General features: G+C 35.7%; 1 protein-coding gene across 1 annotated transcript in view; it reads right to left on the bottom strand.

Annotated features, from left to right (window-relative positions):
- The window catches only part of CSMD3 (CUB and Sushi multiple domains 3), a 1276067-nt gene that overhangs the window by 111734 nt on the left and 1142472 nt on the right, over positions 1-21861 (bottom strand). Inside the window, 5 exon segments of the mRNA XM_030304305.1 lie at positions 1131-1276; positions 2381-2558; positions 3232-3420; positions 6799-7008; positions 10682-10798. Coding sequence (XP_030160165.1) covers positions 1131-1276; positions 2381-2558; positions 3232-3420; positions 6799-7008; positions 10682-10798 — 840 coding nt within the window.

Here is a 21861-nt window from a genome sequence, read left to right as displayed (position 1 = left end):
TCTAATTGGCCAATGCCAGAGTGTACATGCAGCTCTGACAGCTGTGAGCCACTAAAAATGCACAAACTGTATACGATTTACTGCCTGGTAAATGCTGAGATTAAGCAAACAAATATTTTCTGTCTATTCTCTATTTCTAGACCCGATGGGCTTTAAATATCTTTGAGTATAACCATACTTGAATTAAGGTATTTTTCATGGAATATAAGCTTTGAATATCAAAGGCTTTCTTACTTTGTATTAAAAAAGATGAAAATATTGCATTGTATTTAATATAATAAGACAAAGCACATGTTCATCTATCAAATCTTTACATAGCTTCTGTAAATGTAATACAGTAGCTTACTGATCCTGTTGGTTACACAGGGAGTTGGTCTGACAAAATCATAAAGCAGAAAGTGCTTTATGGAACTATGGTCATAGCAGAGAAAGGGTTTAGCCTTAGGAATAAACATTTTCTTATTTATAATGGAATACAGTGAATTTGAGATAAAAGGAACTTTTTTAAAAAGCTCTGTCAACCATCTAAATGTTCTTTCAAAAGGTTAATGTTATGAAGAGAGGACCCAGAATAAATCTATAAAAAGAATTAAAATTGAAACTCTTCATAAATTATTTCACAGGAGTAAAAGCTATGAACTTAATGATCTGGAATAGTCACTTAAAACTGTAAGATTCTAGAATAGAAACGGTTTTGAAATAAGAGTATAAATGAATAATATTATCCAAAGCATAAAGATATTGGATGCTATTTTTAGAAAGACTCACAGCAGGTTGAATAGATTAAACATTTTGTATTGAAAAATCTATTGATGTCTGAAAATTACATGCAATAAAATATGAACAGCTGGTTCTCTTTTATTGGTTTCCACACAAAAATGATTATTTTCTACTGAGTCATTACTGACTGATTTATTTCCTATTTCCATTTGCTCACATTTTAATGCCCCTAAACGTTTAGACGAGGTCATTCTTTGCAAGTAAGTGTGTTTGAAATGATTAAAAAAAAAAGTGTCAAATTTTAATACCTTTTCAATCATTGGTTAAATATATATTACACTCAATTTTTCCAGGACAGTTTTAAATTGAAATAGTGTCAACTAAAATAGAAACTCTTAGATAATACCAACCGTGATAACTGAGCACAAAAAAGCCACTTGTTGTGAAATCACTGTGAAATTTGATTAGAATCTGATTTGAAGTGCTATAGACTGATTCCAAAGCTGTATTGCCACTAAACTGCCCAATCTGAGGTGAGTTTTGGTCTGGTCCATCCCTGTTAGAGAGAGAGACAGAAGAGAAAGAGATTGAGATTTTTTTTTAAGGAAGTTTTGCACAAGATTTGAAGAAAGTATTACTTATGAAATGATAAAGAGACAAGAGGTGAAATACCCAATGAGGGCCAGATCATATTGGTACATTTTATGTTTATTTAGGTAATAATATATCTAAAAATGTAAAGTATAAAAATACATCACATATTTGCCAAAATAAAATGCATCCATATTAGTTGTAACCAATTACATTGTCCTTTTTTTTTCTTTTTTTGCCACAACCCATTTCGTTCCAAACACTTGAGTTTTGCCCTCCTTTTATTTTCTTCAAAATAATCTTGAGAAACAAAGACTATTACATTTGGAAGGAATCTTAGACTCATCTAGTAGTTCTGTAACCAATTGTCAAGAATTAATGTAGAGATTTTCTTCATATTTTATTAATTTAAAAATTTTTTTTCAATGTTTATTTATCCTTGAGAGACGGAGACAGAGTATGAGCGGGGAAGGGGCAGAGAGAGAGGGAGACACAAGAATCTGAAGCAGGCTCCAGACTCCGAGCAACCGGTTAGCACAGAGCCCAACATGGGGCTCAAATCCACAAACCGTGAGATCATGACCTGAGCTGAAGTCAGAAGGTCAACCAACTGAGCCACCCAGGCACCCCGTTTTCTTTATAATATATTTTTAAATAAAGATTTTTCATTAACAGGATAATTATAATGCAAAGATACTATTCTATAACAAATTATAATACAAATTCATTCATTAAATAATTATGATTTGAACATAGGCTTTTAAATTTCACTGGTGTTATAGAGAACTTGCTTATCTTACATTTATTCTGCTATTCATAATAGCTTTCCATCTTTTTTCACCCATGAAAATTTTTGTTCTAAGTGTTTAGCTACTTCATGGGCAAATAAGCCAAAACCTATTTCTCTTGTTTGTCTTATTCTACAAACCACACACTGTCACCCTCGGTTACTCACACCAATTCAAATATCAGATGGCAATGTGTGCAGAGGGTTGTGATATGTTTTCATTCCTACCTGTTACACCGTTATATATAGTTGAATCAATCAACAACAATGGTGCTGGCTTACCATACAGTAATGAAATCATAGATTGGTTCTGTTTGAAGCACAGTAAAATTGATGTAGATTCCATTCCCAGGGGGTACTCTTACAAGCCAAAAACAGTCTTGAAAGTTAGGATATTCGTCAGGATACCCAGGAGAATAAATGGTGCCATTCATTGCAGTTATATTTCCTCCACAAAGAGCTACAGAAAAGATACACACAAAAATGTTAAAATAAAATAACAATAAACTGATGATAGAGAAAAAGGCAAACATTGCATCTCTCAAGCAGTATAAAATATATCTGTGTTATGTTTTATCTCAGTTAAGGTATATAAAATGAGGTTGGCAATACATGCATATAATCTGCTTTTATTTATTTTTCAATGTGAGGTATGCTATATAGTTACCACTAACTATTCTTAGACTAGTAAACTAGATTTTCTGCTGTTCAACTTTCATCTCATATCGTGTATACATACAAAGCCTTATAAAAGGTTCAAGTCCTTTTTATTCAAAAGGATTTTTAGAAAAAATGAGCCCAAATTCAGTAGCGATAGCTGCATTATTGGCTTGTATAAGAATGATTATTAAATACAGGCACACGCACTCAGAGAGACACAGGAGAAGCTCTGAAGTGTTAATCAACTACATTTTCACTTCTAATGGAGAAGGTTAGAATTCCTGCCAATAATGATGAAATCAGTTATTCATTTTGGAGCCTTCAGGGTTTTGACCTGACTCTAATTCTCAACTGAAAGAAAGATTACACATTTAACATGCTAGTTGAAAAGGAAGACAAAATAGAGTGCCAAGACAAAAATTATGAAACACAGACGATATCACCTAAAACATAGCTTCAAGTTAGAAGCATACCTTCACACCTTGGAAGTGGATGATTCCAGTTACGACTCACTCCATGAAGGCAAGTGAGAGCTGAATTTCCAATTAGTGTGTATCCAGGGAAACATTCAAATGAAATGGTTTGACCCACAGTAAAATCATTGCCAATTACAAAACCATTTCGAAACGGGCGTGGATCAGGACAGAATTGCAACTGATAGGCTGGAAAAGGGAAAAAGGAAAACGATTTTCGTTGCTGAATGTCGGAATACCACAGACGGGTACTATTTGCAACTTGCAAAATGAATGCAGCACTGCCTGCTGATGGTTAAAAATAGTAATTCAGATTTATAATAAGTGATGTCAATGGCAGTGAGATATAAACTTCTTGTGTCTATAATTGTCATATTTAAAATGTTAGTACGATTCATAGAAATGCATTCAGTTGCTACACCCATTTATGCAACCTATCTAAATTATAACTTTCAATGAAAATGTAAGTTACTTGTACAAATTTAATCAGACATATTCTAATTCCTATCCATAGAATGCAATTGCTTCGTGGTTACATTGCATGTACACAGAATAGAATAGACATATGTGTAAGCCTAATTCTGAGACTTTTTAAATTTTTACTATTTTTTCTCTAAAAAAAAACCAAACAAACCATAATATCCCATTGTTCAATTTCTCCAAATAAGTTATTTAATAAGATAAAATATTAGGAAACACATTTCCTTCTAATATAAATTTTATATTTCAGTTATCATGATATTTTTGGCTTAGTATAACTGCATGTTTATATGTTCATACTTCTCTTGTACTACACTCTGTATGAAATCAAAGCTCCTATTATATTTATCACTATATACTAAAAGTTTTGTCCATTGCCTTTTACACGGTAGGTGTTTAATGAGCATTACTAAATAAATTTTGAAACTATACACAGCATAAATATTCATATACTCATATCAATATTATTAATATTTGGGATTTTGTTTTCAAGAAGTTCACAATTATATTGTAATTAATAAAATTTAAATTATCAGTGGTCAGAAATATTTTGCTCCTGACCATTGAATTCTAAATTCCCCAAATCAAAACTGCATTTATACTTGAATATGTAACCTTTAGTTGTTTATTAAAAATATAACTCAAATTTTAAAAGTAGATATTTCAGAATTAATAAACAATCCATTTAATATGTTAAGTGCTTTTATTCTTTGTCTTTTTTATTTGAATTCATATTTCACACACACACAAATATCAAAGCCAAAGGAGTCATTCCAGTTTAAGACAAATGTGTATTATTTGATGATTAGGAGTCAGAATTTGTTACTCTACTAAATAAACCCTTTCTCACGTTTAAAAAGGTTTTTTTTTCCAGTTTTATTAAGATATAATTGACATACAGTGTTGCATGAGTTTAAGGTATACAATATAATGATTTGACTTCCATATATTGTGAAAGAGTATCACAATAAATTTAGGTAATTAGATACTTTGGAGCAGGATAAGACTCAGACAGATATATAATCCTGTGATAACTTCTATAACATTTTATTTTCTAAGCTTTTTGCCTTAATAAGGAAATATAGATTTTAAATTTTCAGGAAAAAGTTCTCACCCCATAAAATTTACAATAGGGGGCTTAACATCACAATAAAGTCGCCAGTAAAATATTAATCTTGGCAGCCATTTTTTCAGTAGAAAAATATACTGAATTGTATGATATTCTTTTTTTCCAAAATTCAGAAAGTTCTTAAAAGCTAATCACAAAATCATCCAAAAGTAACATTGATTCTTTGAATCTGTATAAATTAACCTATTTCTCAAAAATGCTATTAACTCAACTGATATAAATGCATTAAAGAAAAGATAGTTTTAAAATTCAATATAATTCACAATATTTAGTGATCATTGTTAACACATTATGGCTCATGTCAAAAATATTAATATTATATCAATAATAGTAAAAATTCTATATCTTTTACACTTTTATTATCCAATTAATGAATCTTTTTTCAAGGGCACATTGACTGAAAAATGCAGTTAGTAAAGTTCAAATTCTAGTTTTACATCATTCAGATGAGAGCATTGTTTTGAGAGGCAGCAGGAAAAAGAAGGCAGGAAAAAAGAAGACGAAGCCTGGTTTAAGGTAAGTAGCAAAGTGCTTGGCTTAAGGCCCTGAACACCTGCTAGAGAGGGACTACAAATATAGCTCTGTGTCTTCTAGCAGCAAATAAGAAACTTAAATCAGTTGCCCAACTGTTTTTGAAATAATTAAATTCCTTGGGAACATGGTTGATTCTGCACTGAGAGGTGGCAGAAATGATTTCTATTTTATGTAAAGGATGATGTGTGATCCTGTGCTCTTAAATTTTGTATGCAAGCACAATGCAAATTGTAATTATTTTAGAACCATGTAGTTGGATGTTCTATTTTAACTATTCTTAAATTTCCTTTGGGGTATCTACTTTTATTCGGTAAATATTTGTTGTGCTCTTACTGTTATTCTAGGCACTTGAGATACATCGATGAACATGACAAAGATGCCTGCTCTTGTGGAGCTCACATCCAAAAGTGTCACATGCTCGTATAATACTTTAATAATTATGGCAGAGATGTAATTGTGATATTATTATTGATATATTATACCAACATATAATATATAATATATTATGCCAACATGTAATATATAATATATTATAGCAACATATAATATATAACATAGTATATATTATTGATATATATTATTGTGAGATGTAATTATATTATGATTAAAAATTGTAGTCATTGGAACTACATTGCATAAAATACAACTTTAAATATTTAATTTTAAATACTAGACTTAAAAAATCTGAAATAATATAATAATAAACATAGCTAAAATGCACTAAATATTTACTAATGGTATATATCATGGCACATATTTCAAATTAATTTCATCATATACAACAATTAATCTGGGACGTACTATTACTAACTCCATCATGCAAATAAAGTAACGGAGTGGAGCTCTAGTCTATTTTAGATTGGATCTGGAGAGTTAACACTTGAGGCTGGGTCTCTACTCAAAAGGGGTAACAATCTTGCCAAGGGTTATGCAGCAATTTTATAATAGAAATAGGACTAAAATAATATGATTGTCAAAGTATTTATTTTATATACTCAAGGAAATGGAATGGAATGAAGGAATGCCATATTCTGTCATGATGAAGTAGAAAGAAAATAATTTTACAAAGATTGCATGAGTACTACAAAATATCTTTCAATATGCTTATTTTAATATATGAGCAAAGTTACATCTTTGATATCCAGCTTGCCTTGCTTAACTGCCTTGCCTTGGCTTGCTTATTTTAATTGTATATTAAGACCAATTGAATCCTGTTTTCGTGCTTAGAATTTTCCAAGGGCTCAGACAGACATCATCTCCCCTATACAGTTGCCCAAAAATTGCAATATTAAAAACATCTGCCTAATTGAGGCTTGACTTAGTGTAGGTTCCTTTCTCTTTCTAAAACAGAATATAGAAAATAGTTAGATTGCTACTAGTCGATTTGGAGCTAAATAAGCTTTTACTTTTGCTGTTATTCTCACCTTGGTATACAATGTGGAACCCTTGTTTGTTTTGTGAATAGTCACTGTGAAAATATAAACTGGTCTCATGAGTCGTACTAAATAGGGAAGATGGTATTTGGGGACCACTCAGTCGGCCAATAACAGTACTAGTTTCTGATGATCCACTTCTTACTTCCAAATAATCATGTATGGTTTCTGTAGAAAAATTTACAAACTGTAGATGTACACCTAAAAAAGAAAAACAAATAACAGTACTTTATTGCTTTATCCGATTAAATGCACAAAGCACACTCAAATACTGTAGTTATATGTTTCCTTTCAGGTTAAGAGCCATACTCTCAAGATCTGGGCCATGGGTTTGCTGTTTGCTAGGGCAATTAGCTTTGCCATAGTTCAAAGTAACAGAATACTGCTCTCAAATGCCCACTACTTGTCACATGGGAATATCTCTTTCACTTTACTATAATGTTGCCATAGCAAAAACCATTAAAAAAAAATGGCTTTCTTACTCTTTAATGCCATTTAAAATTGTATCAAGCAATTTTTAAAACTAAAAAGTCATTCAGTAAATATGCATTTTGTAGTAGTCCAATTTGAAGCCAAAGTATGATTGCAGTTTTTATTTATTAACATAATCAAACTCCACAATTGCATTAGAAATTAGTCATTCATCTATAGGAGATACACTACCTTACTCAACATATCATTTTGAGGCATGTAATTTATGTACATGCTCTTTACTATTTTATCAGAATATAATTCTGATTTTTATATACTAGTCTCAATAAAATCTAGTGATCATTGTTATATGCTGTCATATTGCAATGCAGTCTCACTATCTTTATAAACATACAAATGTGAGATAGTGAAAGGTCTCTGAGATGGAAAAAAGAAAAGCCTCACTGAGGTATGTTCGCCTAATTCAATTAATACTCAATTTTAGTGAATTAGAGGGTATTTTTACTACAACTATCATTCTCCACCTTGTTAGTAATAAAATCTGACATTTATCGAGTGTTTGCTAAACACTCTTTTAAGTGTTTATGTATTTATTTTATTTCTTCAAGTGCTAATTTATTTAATGTTCACAGGTACTCATGAGAATGAGGAAACTGAGGCACAGAGAAGCTAACCAATATGCTAAGTTACACAGTGACCTAAAAGTGCTGAAATTCAAACTCAGACCCCCTGGCTCTTGGACTCTTGCTCTGAATGATTACACTGGAGTTCTCACCTAACGTCACGTTTTGTTCCTGGAAAAAGAGTGCCACAAAAAGTTTTTGTCACATAGGGAAAAACTTTTATAGGCAAGTACATTTGGGAAACATTCACAATAGGCTTTAAAATTTTAAACAAGTTTCTGTACAATTATACAAATTCTTGGAACTTTGAACATACTACCTTAATATGTGAGGTTCCAAGAATTGCATATTTTTTCTAAACACTTCCCCTGAGCCTCCTTTTCAAAAATTATTTTGTCAACAAGTGTTTTAGGGACGTAAAAAACTGCTCCTTTCATTTTAAAATATATTCAATTTTCTTTTCAAAAATTACAAAGTACCTTTTTGAAATACATTAGAACTAATTTTTGATTTAACCAAAACTCAAAGAAAATGGTGGCATTATTTAAATGTAATCAAATCAGAAAGTCTCTAATGTTTTCATTTTTAAAATAGAGATGTGTATTACTTTCAATTTTAATGAACTTGGTTTTTAAAATCAAGGAAGTATTGGGGCGCCTGGGTGGCCCAGTCGGTTAAGCGTCTGACTTCGGCTCAGGTCATGATCTCGAGGTCCGTGAGTTCGAGCCCCGCGTCGGGCTCTGTGCTGACAGCTCAGAGCCTGGAGCCTGTTTCGGATTCTGTGTCTCCCTCTCTCTCTGCCCCTCCCCCGTTCATGCTCTGTCTCTCCCTGTCTCAAAAATAAATAAACGTTAAAAAAAATAAAAATAAAAAAATAAAAATAAAAAAATAAACATAAACATAAAATCAAGGAAGTATTAACAAAAGGTAAGTTGATATGATGACTCTAATAAAAAATGCTTAATAATTTATTTTAAAATAATTCATTTAGCTCCATAAGCAACTTGGATGAGTCCTCTTAAGTGACTGGTAAAAGACACATAAAAATAACCATATAGGTTCAAACCTATTATCCATTAGCATTGTTATTGTCGTTCAATGAATGGACACAGAATTTGCCTAGAACTTCAGAGTGAATTCCCATGTTGTAGCCAGAATAATCTTTTATTTTTAAGAGAGAATTTTTTTTATTGTGGAATTTCTTTAGTTTTTCATCTGCATATTTCCATGTCACTCTGTTTACCTAGAATTTCTATCCCCCACAGACTGACCCTGTTTGTTGGGCTGATTCTTATCTATAAAGTCACAATTAGGAATCATTCTTCTAACAAGACTTTTCTGCATTTCCTGGATGAGGCTGGATATCTGTAATAATTACAATCCTATGTTCTTTATTATAGTTTATTGTAATAACATTTGTCTATCTGTCTCCTTATTATGACTGTAACTTATCTGGGGAAAGGTACAAAGTCTGTTTCACTATGCATTTTATTCCCAGCTTAGCATAGTACTTGGATTATAATACATACTCAGTAAGGAATTGTCAAAACGAATTTTCTGTGAATTTATGTAAAATATTTAGTTATGTAAAATATTTAAATACGAATTTTTATTCTGAGACCATAGATGTCTTTGGGCAATGAGGTGCTAAATTCAGTCCGCAATAAGTGAAATAGTACAGAATTTCTTAATTGCTCGAAATCCACAAAGTTTGTGGGTGCTTCACAGGGAGTCTACCCATCCTCCTCTTCTGTGATTTAATAAACAAGTCTATCATCCATCTATCACTTCTACTTAGCATATACAGACCCATGTGATATGGAGCTGCATGAGAATATATTGGTGATAGAAGTGTGAGAAAGAATCTATGAAATGCTATACAATGCAGTATACAACTACCTGGGTTATAAACCCCAAATCAGAAATTTTGTACTATTTTCAAATGTAAAATCTTACTTATTTGCAATGAATATTATATAAATTCAGGGATGCCTGGGTGGCTCAGTCGGTTAAGGATCTGACTCTTGATTTCAGCTCAGGTCATAATCTCATGGTCATGAGATTGAGCCCCACGTCAGGCTCTGTGCCGGGTGTGGAGCCTGCTTAAGACTCTTGCCCTCTCTCTCTCTCTCTCCCCTCTGCCCCTCTCCTGCTTGCTCTCTCTCTCTCAAAAAAAAAGAAAAATAGACAAATTCAATAAATTACTAGAAAATAATTTATCTATATACTACTCGGTTCCAATGACAAGAAGAGAGCTACAAAATAATTATACATAAAAACTCACATTGAATTTATTATTGCCACACACATCTAAATCAGGCTAAATCCATACAAATCAACTGGAAAATATCATAAAGTTATCTATCTATCATGTAACAATAAAATTAGAAAATGCCCATATGCTTTCAATTATCCTAGTATTTCAGGTGAAAGGTTCAAGCAATCCAAATCTTTTTTTTTAAATTTTTTTTTCCAACATTTATTTATTTTTGGGACAGAGAGAGACAGAGCATGAACGGGGGAGGGGCAGAGAGAGAGGGAGACACAGAATCAGAAACAGGCTCCAGGCTCTGAGCCATCAGCCCAGAGCCCGACGCGGGGCTCGAACTCCCGGACCGCGAGATCGTGACCTGGCTGAAGTCGGACGCTTAACCGACTGCGCCACCCAAGCGCCCCAAAGCAATCCAAATCTTACTGCTTAACTGATATAACTGCCAAAGTCAACTATAATTTGTGAGTGTTTACTACACATTGATATTTCTTTCTAGGGATGCATTAATGATACGGAAAACTCTTTCATATGCTTTTAATATACATACCAAAACCTACGGGCAGCTTTATTGTCCAAGTGCAATCTAAACTGCTGGGATAGTTTCCAGGAAACCCAGGGCTGAGGATCACACCGCTGAAATCTGACATGGCACCTCCACACTGAGCTACAAAACGAGACGTACCGTGTCAGCCAGAACAGCAGAATACTTTACAGTATTAAAAACAAGTTGAAATCATTTCAAGTCTTAATCAAGTCTGAGTTAAAACTGTTTGATATAAATATTAATATTGTCAACTCTCATTCACACCACATACTAGTAATCAAATATAATCAACTGACAATGCATTTTCTAAAATAGCTTTAAAAGACATCATACTTTCTTCCTCAGCAATAAATGCAAGCTAAATCAATTATTGCACAGCAAGAAGTAGCTCATGTGCAGTGAATACAATCAAACAAGGAGAATATGTCCTTTTCCACAGAGGCAGTTTATTTCTTATCCGTAAGTACTTCTAGGGATGTATTCATTCATTCCAACGATGATATAATTTAGCCAACAACATCCATTCTAAGTACTGTATTAGAGAGGGAACCATTTTGCCAACCTTCCCTCCTTCTTTTTGTGAGAAGGTTAAGGAATTTTAAGAAAAATAATGGTTTCTATTGTTAATATGTGAGGGATTCACATATCACACCTGAGATATGGCCGCCTTTTATCATAAAAGAATTAGATGAAGAATAGGAAGTACAAAACAAGTTAAAAGATGCACAAGGTTTGAGAATTTAGGCATAGTTTATAAACATGCTTGTTTCAGACCCCTATTATATTGATTTGCTATTAATAAGGAAAAGATACAAGAACAGATACTTACCCAAGTTCGTGATTAGATAGAACTATTTAACATGTATTGAAAGAGTCATTGCATTTTAGAAGCTAATTCTTTCCTCTAAAAGTACATTTTTATTATTTGATCATATAAGGACTAAAATACATTTGTTAATTGTGAAATGAAAAATCAAATTTCATGACTGTGCACCAAGTTTTAAATTTACCTGTATAGAACACTTACCTGCGATTTCATTCATCTATTTATTGTTAGGAAACAAAAGATACTCAAACTTCAGATTATATATCATAAAAGCAAATTCAGTAAAAATTTGACTCGTGTTTTGCATATCAGTAACTCTTTGACAGCTATCTTTATGTGAACTGAATGAATTATATCAAATAGATTTTACCAGGGAGTCATATGTATAATATATAATATATAGCAATCTTCATATAAACCTTTCTTTCAAACTGTGATTACCTTTGAGCTCTAAAGAGACACTTGCACACTTTCTTATCTTTCTGAAATCTCCACTAATCCATCCTTAAACCAGAGCAATTTTCCATCATATAGAGACAATTAATGTTCCAAAATTCCTTTTTCTAAAGTGTGACTGTTCATATATATTTATCACAGTCTGATGATTAATGAGTGGTAGAGAAAATATTTTGGCCATTCCAATATATTTTTAAGGGGCACCTGGGACGCTCAGTCAATAAGCATCTGACTCTTGATTTCAGCTCAGCTCATGACCTCACGGTTCATGAGTTCAAGCCCTGTGTCAGTCAGGCTCTGCACTGATGGCCGGGAGCCTCCTTGGGAGTCTCTGTCTCCCCCTCTCTCTGTCCCTCCCCCGTTCATGCTCTCTCAAAAATAAATAAATAAAAGTTTAAAAAAGAAGCAAATATATATATATATATATATATATATATATATATATATTATTAGTTTTGGCAAGAGTGCATTGTAGGTTTGTGTTGCTTTATTGTGAGCTTTGGGTAAAAGAGTACAAGGATGCTCTCTTGCTTTATTACCTTCAACATCTCATCTTTCAGCTGCTCATTGCCCCTTCGATTCTGCTACTTTCTATCTCTTTAGATATGACCTGAAAATCCCAACCTCTGTGTTACTCACCTCTCTAGAGTTTAAATCCCAAAATCAGAGGAGAAAAGAAGGAAAGGAAATGAAGAGCAAAGAACTCATGAAGGAGAAAGAAAGAATGACACGTCATGAAAGACATGAAGAAGAATCCAAAAAATGCATCTTCCTTCAGCTCCACATTCATGCGTACTCATTCAGTGTCTCTGCAATCTCCACACACGTACGTCTCTAATGACAATTCTTTGTGTCCTGCTAGTGGCTCTGCAGTAGACTCTACTGGGCCCCATTTCACTCTTTTAGTTGAAGACACAACTATAGCCTCCAAGATGAACACTACCATAGTCCTCTCAGATAAGAACATCTTTGATTCTTCTTTCTGATTTGCCTCTATCCCCTAAAAATCTCAAGTGATTTTTCCTTCCATCCACCAGAATATCTGGCAGATTGTTTATTTTCCAGTTCACAAGGCTGTAACCTTATTACATGATGACTGGAGCTGTAGGACATTATCTGAATCAGCCTCCTGCCTTCTGTTTATCCTTATGATGTGGCCATGATGTCACTTTAAATACTTTGTCTATCAAATACAGTACAAGCTTATTGTCTACAATCTATAGGATACAAACAAGTGAGTAGAAAAGGAAATAAAAGTGCTCTCTAACTTTACTACCCCTAGATAACCTATTTATCTTTATATTTTTTCTTCTGCAGAAAAATATATATGTATGTTTGTTTATACATGTGTGTGTATATACAATGAAAATAGGTTCCTACAGTGAATTGCTTTAAGCCTTTTTACATTTAACTATATATTGTAAACTTTGGTCATGTCATTAAATATTCCATTATAATGCTCACTTCCTTTTTTTAAAATTTCTTCCCCATTATTGGACGCTTCAGTTACTGGCTATTTTTCATGATAATAGCTACCACTCTTAATGCCTGTGTGTTCTGGGTTCAGTGCTAAATACTTTAAACACATTCTTTCTTTCAATTAATTCTTACAATAGCCATATGATGTGGACCTTATTGTCCCATTTAGTAGGTGAGCAAACAGAAGCTCAAATAATAATACGCTGAGCATACATAGCTATTGTATCTTAACTGAAATGTGAATATTGATATATGGGCATCAACATCTAGTAAGTATTCCGTACAGTTTCATATCAATTTTTTCCTATTTGGTGAAATTTAAACTCCCTAGTTAAATTTTATTAAGTTATCACTTCCATCTAATACTTCTCTTGATAACAGTATACAATGAAAATGTAGATTTAATCAAAACGCAATACTTCACCTAAAAAATTAGTAAATTGGTAAGAGTAATAATTGGTGCTAATAATACAGAAGGATAAAAATTGTCATATAATACTGAGATGGTATTTAAATTGATGCAAACTTCTGAAAGCAATGTGGCATAAATTATCCAAGCTTTAAATAGTTATATGCAATGACATAAATAATCTACTTAGGTAAAATTCTAAGTAAACAATTAGGGAATGCATGAAGGAATGCTAAAAGACTTACAAATGTATATTGAAAGACAAAAACCTGGAGAACTGGGAAGATGGCGGCATAGGAGGACGCTGGGCTCACCGCGCATCCTGCTGATCACTTAGATTCCTCCTACACCTGCCTAAATAACCCAGAAAACCGCCAGAGGATTAGCAAAACGGAGTCGCCAGACCCAAGTGCAGACGAGAGGCCCACGGAAGAGGGTAGGAGGGGCGGCGAGGCAGTGCACGCTGCACAGACTGGCGGGAGGGAGCCGGGGCAGAGCGGCAGCCTGCTGGCCAAGCAGAGCCCCCGAGTCTGGCTGGCAAAAGCGGAGGGGCCGGACGGAGTGTGTTCTGACAGCAAGCGCGACTTAGCGTCTGGGAGGTCATAAGTTAACAGCTCTGCTCGGAAAGCGGGAAGGCTGAAGGACAAAGGGAGGGAGAGTTGCTGAGCCCCTGGACAACAGAGCTCAGTTTGGCGGGGAACAAAGGTGCTCGCCGGCGCCATCTCCCTCGCCCATCTCCCAGCCAAAATCCCAAAGGGAACCAGTTCCTGCCAGGGATCTTGCTTGCTCTGAGCAAACACCCAACGTTGTGCTTCTGCGGAGCCAACCCTCCCGCAGCAGGTCTGACTCCCTCCCGCTGCCACAGGGCCCCTCCTGAAGTGGATCACCTAAGGAGAAGCGAGCTAAGCCTGCCCCTCCTGCTCCCCCCGTGCACCTTGCCTACCCACCACAGCTAATACGCCAGATCCCCAGCACCACAAGCCTGGCAGTGTGCAAGTAGCCCAGACGGGCCACACCACCCCACAGTGAATCCCGCCCCCAGGAGAGGGGAAGAGAAGGCACACACCAGTCTGACTGTGGCCCCAGCAGTGGGCTGGGGGCAGACATCAGGTCGGACTGTGGCCCCGCCCACCAACGCCAGTTATACACCACAGCACAGGGGAAGTGCCCTGCAGGTCCTCACCACTCCAGGGACTATCCAAAATGACCAAGCGGAAGAATTCCCCTCAGAAGAATCTCCAGGAAATAACAACAGCTAATGAACGGATCAAAAAGGATTTAAATAATATAACAGAAAGTGAATTTAGAATAATAGTCATAAAATTAATCACTGGGCTTGAAAACAGTATAGAGGACAGCAGAGAATCTCTTGCTACAGAGATCAAGGGACTAAGGAACAGTCACGAGGAGCTGAAAAACGCTTTAAACAAGATACAAAATAAAATGGAAATGATCACAGCTCGGATTGAAGAGGCAGAGAGAGAATAGGTGAACTAGAAGATAAAATTATGGAAAAAGAGGAAGCTGAGAAAAAGAGAGATAAAAAATCCAGGAGTATGAGGGGAAAATTAGAGAACTAAGTGATACACTAAAAAGAAATAATAAACACATAATTGGTATCCCAGCAGAGGAAGAGAGAGGGAAAGGTGCTGAAGGTGTCCTTGAAGAAATAATAGCTGAGAACTTCCCTGAACTGGGGAAGGAAAAGGCATTGAAATCCAAGAGGCACAGAGAACTCCCTTCAGACGCAACTTGAATCGATCTTCGGCACGACATATCATAGTGAAACTGGCAAAATACAAGGATAAAGAGAAAATTCTGAAAGCAGCAAGGGACAAACGTGCCCTAACATATAAAGGGAGACCTATAAGACTCGTGACTAATCTCTCTTTTGAAACTTGGCAGGCCAGAAAGGCATGGCAGGACATCTTCAATGTGATGAACAGAAAAAATATGCAGCCGAGAATCCTTTATCCAGCAAGTCTGTCATTTAGAATAGAAGGAGAGATAAAGGTCTTCCCAAACAAACAAAAACTGAAGGAATTCATCACCACTAAACCAGCCCTACAAGAGATCCTAAGGGGGATCCTGTGAGACAAAGTACCAGAGACATCGCTACAAGCATGAAACCTATGGACATCACAATGACTCTAAACCCGTATCTTTCTATAATAACACTGAATGTAAATGGACTAAATGTGCCAACCAAAAGACATAGGGTATCAGAATGGATAAACAAACAAGACCCATCTATTTGCTGTCTACAAGAGACTCATTTTAGACCTGAGGCCACCTTCAGATTGAGAGAGAGGGAATGGAGAACTATTTGTCATGCTACTGGAAGCCAAAAGACAGCTGGAGTAGCCATACTTATATCAGACAAACTAGACTTTAAATTAAAGGCTGTAACAAGAGATGAAGAAGGGCATTATATAATAATTACAGGGTCTATCCATCAGGAAGAACTAACAGTTATAAATGTCTATGCGCCAAATACCAGAGCCCCCAAATATATAAAACAATTACTCATAAACATAAGCAACCTTATGGATAAGAATGTGGTAATTGCAGGGGACTTTAACACTCCACTTACAGAAATGGATAGATCATCTAGACACACGGTCAATAAAGAAACAAGGACCCTGAATGATATATTGGATCAGATGGACCTGACAGATATATTTAGAACTCTGCATCCCAAAGCAACAGAATATACTTTCTTCTCGAGAGCACATGGAACATTCTCCAAGATAGATCATATACTGGGTCACAAAACAGCCCTTCATAAGTATACAAGAATTGAAATCATACCATGCATACTTTCAGACCACAATGCTATGAAGCTTGAAATCAACCACAGAAAAAAGTCTGGAAAACCTCCAAAAGCATGGAGGTTAAAGAACACCCGACTAAAGAATGAGTGGGTCAACCAGGCAATTAGAGAAGAAATTAAAAAATATATGGAAATAAACAAAAATGAAAATACAACAATCCAAACGCTTTGGGATGCAGCAAAGGCAGTCCTGAGAGGAAAATCCATTGCAATCCAGGCCTATCTCAAGAAACAAGAAAAATCCCAAATACAAAATCTAACAGCACACCTAAAGGAAATAGAAGCAGAACAGAAAAGGCAACCTAAACCCAACAGAAAAAGAGAAATAATAAAGATCAGAGCAGGAATGAACAATATAGAATCTAAAAAAACTGTAGAGCAGGTTAATGAAACCAAGAATTGGTTTTCTGAAAAAATAAACAAAATTGACAAACCTCTAGCCAGGCTTCTCAAAGAGAAAAGGGAGATGACCCAAATAGATAAAATCATGAATGAAAATGGAATTATTACAACCAATCCCTCAGAGATACAAGCAATTATCAGGGAATACTATGAAAAATTATACGCCAACAAATTGGACAACCTGGAAGAAATGGACAAATTCCTAAACACCCACACTCTTCCAAAACTCAATCAGAAGGAAAGAGAAAGCTTGAACAGACCTATAACCAGAGAAGAAATTGAATTGGTTATCAAAAATCTCCCAACAAATAAGAGTCCAGGACCAGATGGCTTCCCAGGGGAGTTCTACCAGACATTTAAAGCAGAGATAATACCTATTCTTCTCAAGCTATTCCAAGAAATAGAAAGGGAAGGAAAACTTCCAGACTCATTCTATGAAGCCAGTATTACTTTGATTCCTAAACCAGACAGAGACCCAGTAAAAAAAGAGAACTACAGGCCAATATCCCTGATGAATAGGGATGCAAAAATTCTCAATAAGATACTAGCAAATCGAATTCAAGAGCATATAAAAAGAATTATTCACCATGATCAAGTGGGATTCATTCCTGGGCTGCAGGGCTGGTTCAACATTCGCAAATCAATCAACGTGATACATCACATTAATAAAAGAAAAGATAATAACCATATGATCCTGTCAATCGATGCAGAAAAGGCCTTTGACAAAATCCAGCACCCATTCTTAATAAAAACCCTTGAGAAAGTCGGGATAGAAGGAACATACTTACAGATTATAAAAGCCATTTATAAAAAGCCCACAGCTAACATCATCCTCAACGGGGAAAAACTGAGAGCTTTTTCCCTGAGATCAGGAACACGACAGGGATGCCCACTCTCACCGCTGTTGTTTAACATAGTGCTGGAAGTTCTAGCATCAGCAATCAGACAACAAAAGGAAATCAAAGACTTCAAAATTGGCAAAGATGAAGTCAAGCTTTTGCTTTTTGCAGATGACATGATACTATACATGGAAAATCGGATAGACTCCACCAAAAATCTGCTAGAACTGATACATGAATTCAGCAAAGTTGCAGGATTCAAAATCAATGTACAGAAATCAGTTGCATTCTTATACACTAACAATGAAGCAACAGAAAGACAAATAAAGAAACTGATCCCATTCACAATTGCACCAAGAAGCATAAAATACCTAGGAATAAATCTAACCAAAGATGTAAAGGATCTGTATGCTGAAAACTATAGAAATCTTATGAAGGTAATTGAAGAAGATATAAAGAAATGGAAAGACATTCCCTGCTCATGGATTGGAAGAATAAATATTGTCAAAATGTCAATACGACCCAAAGCTATCTACACATTCAATGCAATCCCAATCAAAATTGTACCAGCATTCTTCTCGAAACTAGAACAAGCAATCCTAAAATTCATATGGAACCACAAAAGGCCCCAAATAGCCAAAGTAATTTTGAAGAAGACCAAAGCAGGAGGCATCACGATCCCAGACTTTAGCCTCTACTACAAAGCTGTCATCATCAAGACAGCATGGTATTGACACAAAAACAGACACATAGACAAATGGAATAGAATAGAAACCCCAGAACTAGACCCACAAACGTATGGCCAACTAATCTTTGACAAAGCAGGAAAGAACATCCAATGGAAAGAAGACAGTCTCTTTTAACAAACGGTGCTGGGAGAACTGGACAGCAACATGCAGAAGGTTGAAATTAGACCACTTTCTCACACCATTCACAAAAACAAACTCAAAATGGATAAAGACCTGAATGTGAGACAGGAAACCATCAAAACCCTAGAGGAGAAAGCAGGAAAAGACCTCTCTGACCTCAGCCGTAGCAATCTCTTACTTGACACATCCCCAAAGGCAAGGGAATAAACAGCAAAAATGAATTACTAGGACCTTATGAAGATAAAAAGCTTCTGCACAGCAAAGGAAACAACCAACAAAACTAAAAGGCAACCAACGGAATGGGAAAAGATATTTGCAAATGACATATCGGACAAAGGGCTTTTATCCAAAATCTATAAAGAGTTCACCAAACTCCACACCCGAAAAACAAATAACCCAGTGAAGAAATGGGCAGAAAACATGAATAGACACTTCTCTAAAGAAGACATCCGGATGGTCAACAGACACATGAAAAGATGCTCAACGTCGCTCCTCATCAGGGAAATACAAATCAACACCACACTCAGGTATCACCTCACGCCAGTCAGAGTTGCCAAAATGAACAAATCAGGAGACTATAGATGCTGGCGAGGATGTGGAGAAACGGGAACCCTCTTGCACTGTTGGTGGGAATGCAAATTGGTGCAGCCGCTCTGGAAAGCAGTGTGGAGGTTCCTCAGAAAATTAAAAATAGACCTACCCTATGACCCAGCAATAGCACTGCTAGGAATCTACCCAAGGGATACAGGAGGACTGATGCATAGGGGCACTTGTACCCCAATGTTCATAGCAGCACTCTCAACAATAGCCAAATTATGGCAAGAGCCTAAATGTCCATCAACTGATGAATGGATAAAGAAATTGTGGTTTATATACACAGTGGAATACTACGTGGCAATGAGAAAGAATGAAATATGGCTTTTTGTAGCAACGTGGAGGGAACTGGAGAGTGTGAGGCTAAGTGAAATAAGCCATACAGAAAAAAACAGATACCATATGTTTTCACTCTTATGTGGATCCTGAGAAACTTAACAGAAACTCATGGGGGAGGGGAAGGAAAAAAAAAAAGTTAGAGAGGGAGGGAGTCAAAGCATAAGAGATTCTTAAAAACTGAGAACAACCTGAGGGTTTTTGGGGGGTGGGAGGGAGGGAAGGGTGGGTGATGCGTATTGAGGAGGGCACCTTTTGGGATGAGCCCTGGGTATTGTATGGAAACCAATTTGACAATAAATTTCATATTTTGAAAAAAAAAAAGAAATACAAAAACCTAAACTCTATGAAGAGAAAATAACCACACAAATTAGACTATGCTGTGTGCCATGAAGCTATTTTAAATATCAAATTTTTGTGGGGCGTCTAGGTGGCTCAGTTGGATACATGATCTCACAGATTGTGGGTTCGAGCCCCACATCAAGCTCCGTGCTGAATGCTTGCTCAGAGCCTGGTGCCTGCTTCAGATTCTGTTTCTCTTTCTCTCTCTGCCCCCACCCCCCACTTATACTCTGTCTCACTTTATCTCTCAAAAATAAATAAATGTAAAAAAATTTTTTTAATATCAAATTTTTGAAAACATGCTATGGTATGGAACCTTATTCTAACTTAATGTCAAGGAAGAGTATATATTATATATAAAATATATAAAGTGTGTGTATCTCTACCTCTCTCTCTTTCTCTTCATACACACACACACACACACACACACACACACACACACACATATACTGTAGCATGCTAAAACTTTATTTTAATCATTCCTTAAGCAATATTTATTAATTAGTGTTCTAGACACTGGGGATATAGTAATGAACAGGTCTAAACTCTCTGTTTTCATATCAGCAAAATATATATGCCATTTATTTTGTTGTCTGTACCTTTTTATATTCCCAATTTTTTATACTTAATTGGTTACATACACACACACATCCCACACACATAACACACACACATAATTGGCATTATATATTTAAATTTTTACAATAGGCATTATATACATATAATTTTATAATTTAAATTATAAAATTGACATTATAATTGACTTGTAAATTATTTGATACCTAAAGAGATATATCTTCTAAAAAATATCATCCAATCTAAAATCTAAATGCTTTTGGGGTCCCTGGGTGGCTCAGTTGGTAAATGTCCGACTTCAGCTCAGGTCATGATCTCATGGTTCATGACTTCGACCCCCAAGTGGGGCTCTGTGCTGACAGCTCAGAGCCTGGAGCCTGCTTCAGATTCTGTGTCTCATTCTCTCTCTGCTCCTTCCCCACTCACACTCTGTCTCTCTCTCAAAAAGAAACAAACATCAAAAAATAATAATAATAAGGGGCGCCTGGGTGGCGCAGTCGGTTAAGCGTCCGACTTCAGCCAGGTCACGATCTCGCGGTCCGTGAGTTCGAGCCCCGCGTCGGGCTCTGGGCTGATGGCTCAGAGCCTGGAGCCTGTTTCCGATTCTGTGTCTCCCTCTCTCTCTGCCCCTCCCCCGTTCATGCTCTGTCTCTCTCTGTCCCAAAAATAAATAAACGTTGAAAAAAAAAATTAAAAAAAAAAATAATAATAATAAAATAAAATAAAATCTAAATGCTTTCAATATCTTTGGGTAATTAAGACCATCCTTGCTTCTAGACATATTTTCCAGTAGTCTCAACAGAAATAGTACACCTGGTACATAGGCATAGATTGACTTGTCTTTGCCCTATATTCATATGTTAAAGCCTTCACACATTATCTGACTATATTAGAATTCAGGCTTCTAAGGAGGTAATCGAGGTTATATGAAATTATAAGGGTGGAGCCCTAATCTGATAGTACTACTATCCTTATAAGACACTAAAGGGACACCTGGGGGGCTCAGTTGGTTAAGCATTCTACTTGGTTTTGGCTCAGGTCTTGATCTTATGGTTCATGAGTTCAAGCCCCACATCAGGCTCTGCGCTGACAGTGAAGAGCCTGCTTGGGATTCTCTCTCTCCCTCTCTCTCTGCTCCTTCCCTGCTCTTTCTCTCTCTCACAATAAATAAAAAATAAACTTCAAAACTAAAAAGGAAACAAACGGAGAAAAAAGAGAAAAG

The sequence above is a fragment of the Lynx canadensis genome, chromosome F2 (assembly GCF_007474595.2).
Source record: "Lynx canadensis isolate LIC74 chromosome F2, mLynCan4.pri.v2, whole genome shotgun sequence".
Classification (NCBI taxonomy): domain Eukaryota; kingdom Metazoa; phylum Chordata; class Mammalia; order Carnivora; family Felidae; genus Lynx; species Lynx canadensis.
Note: the sequence above shows the minus strand (reverse complement) of the source record. Positions and strands in the feature narration are given on the sequence as shown.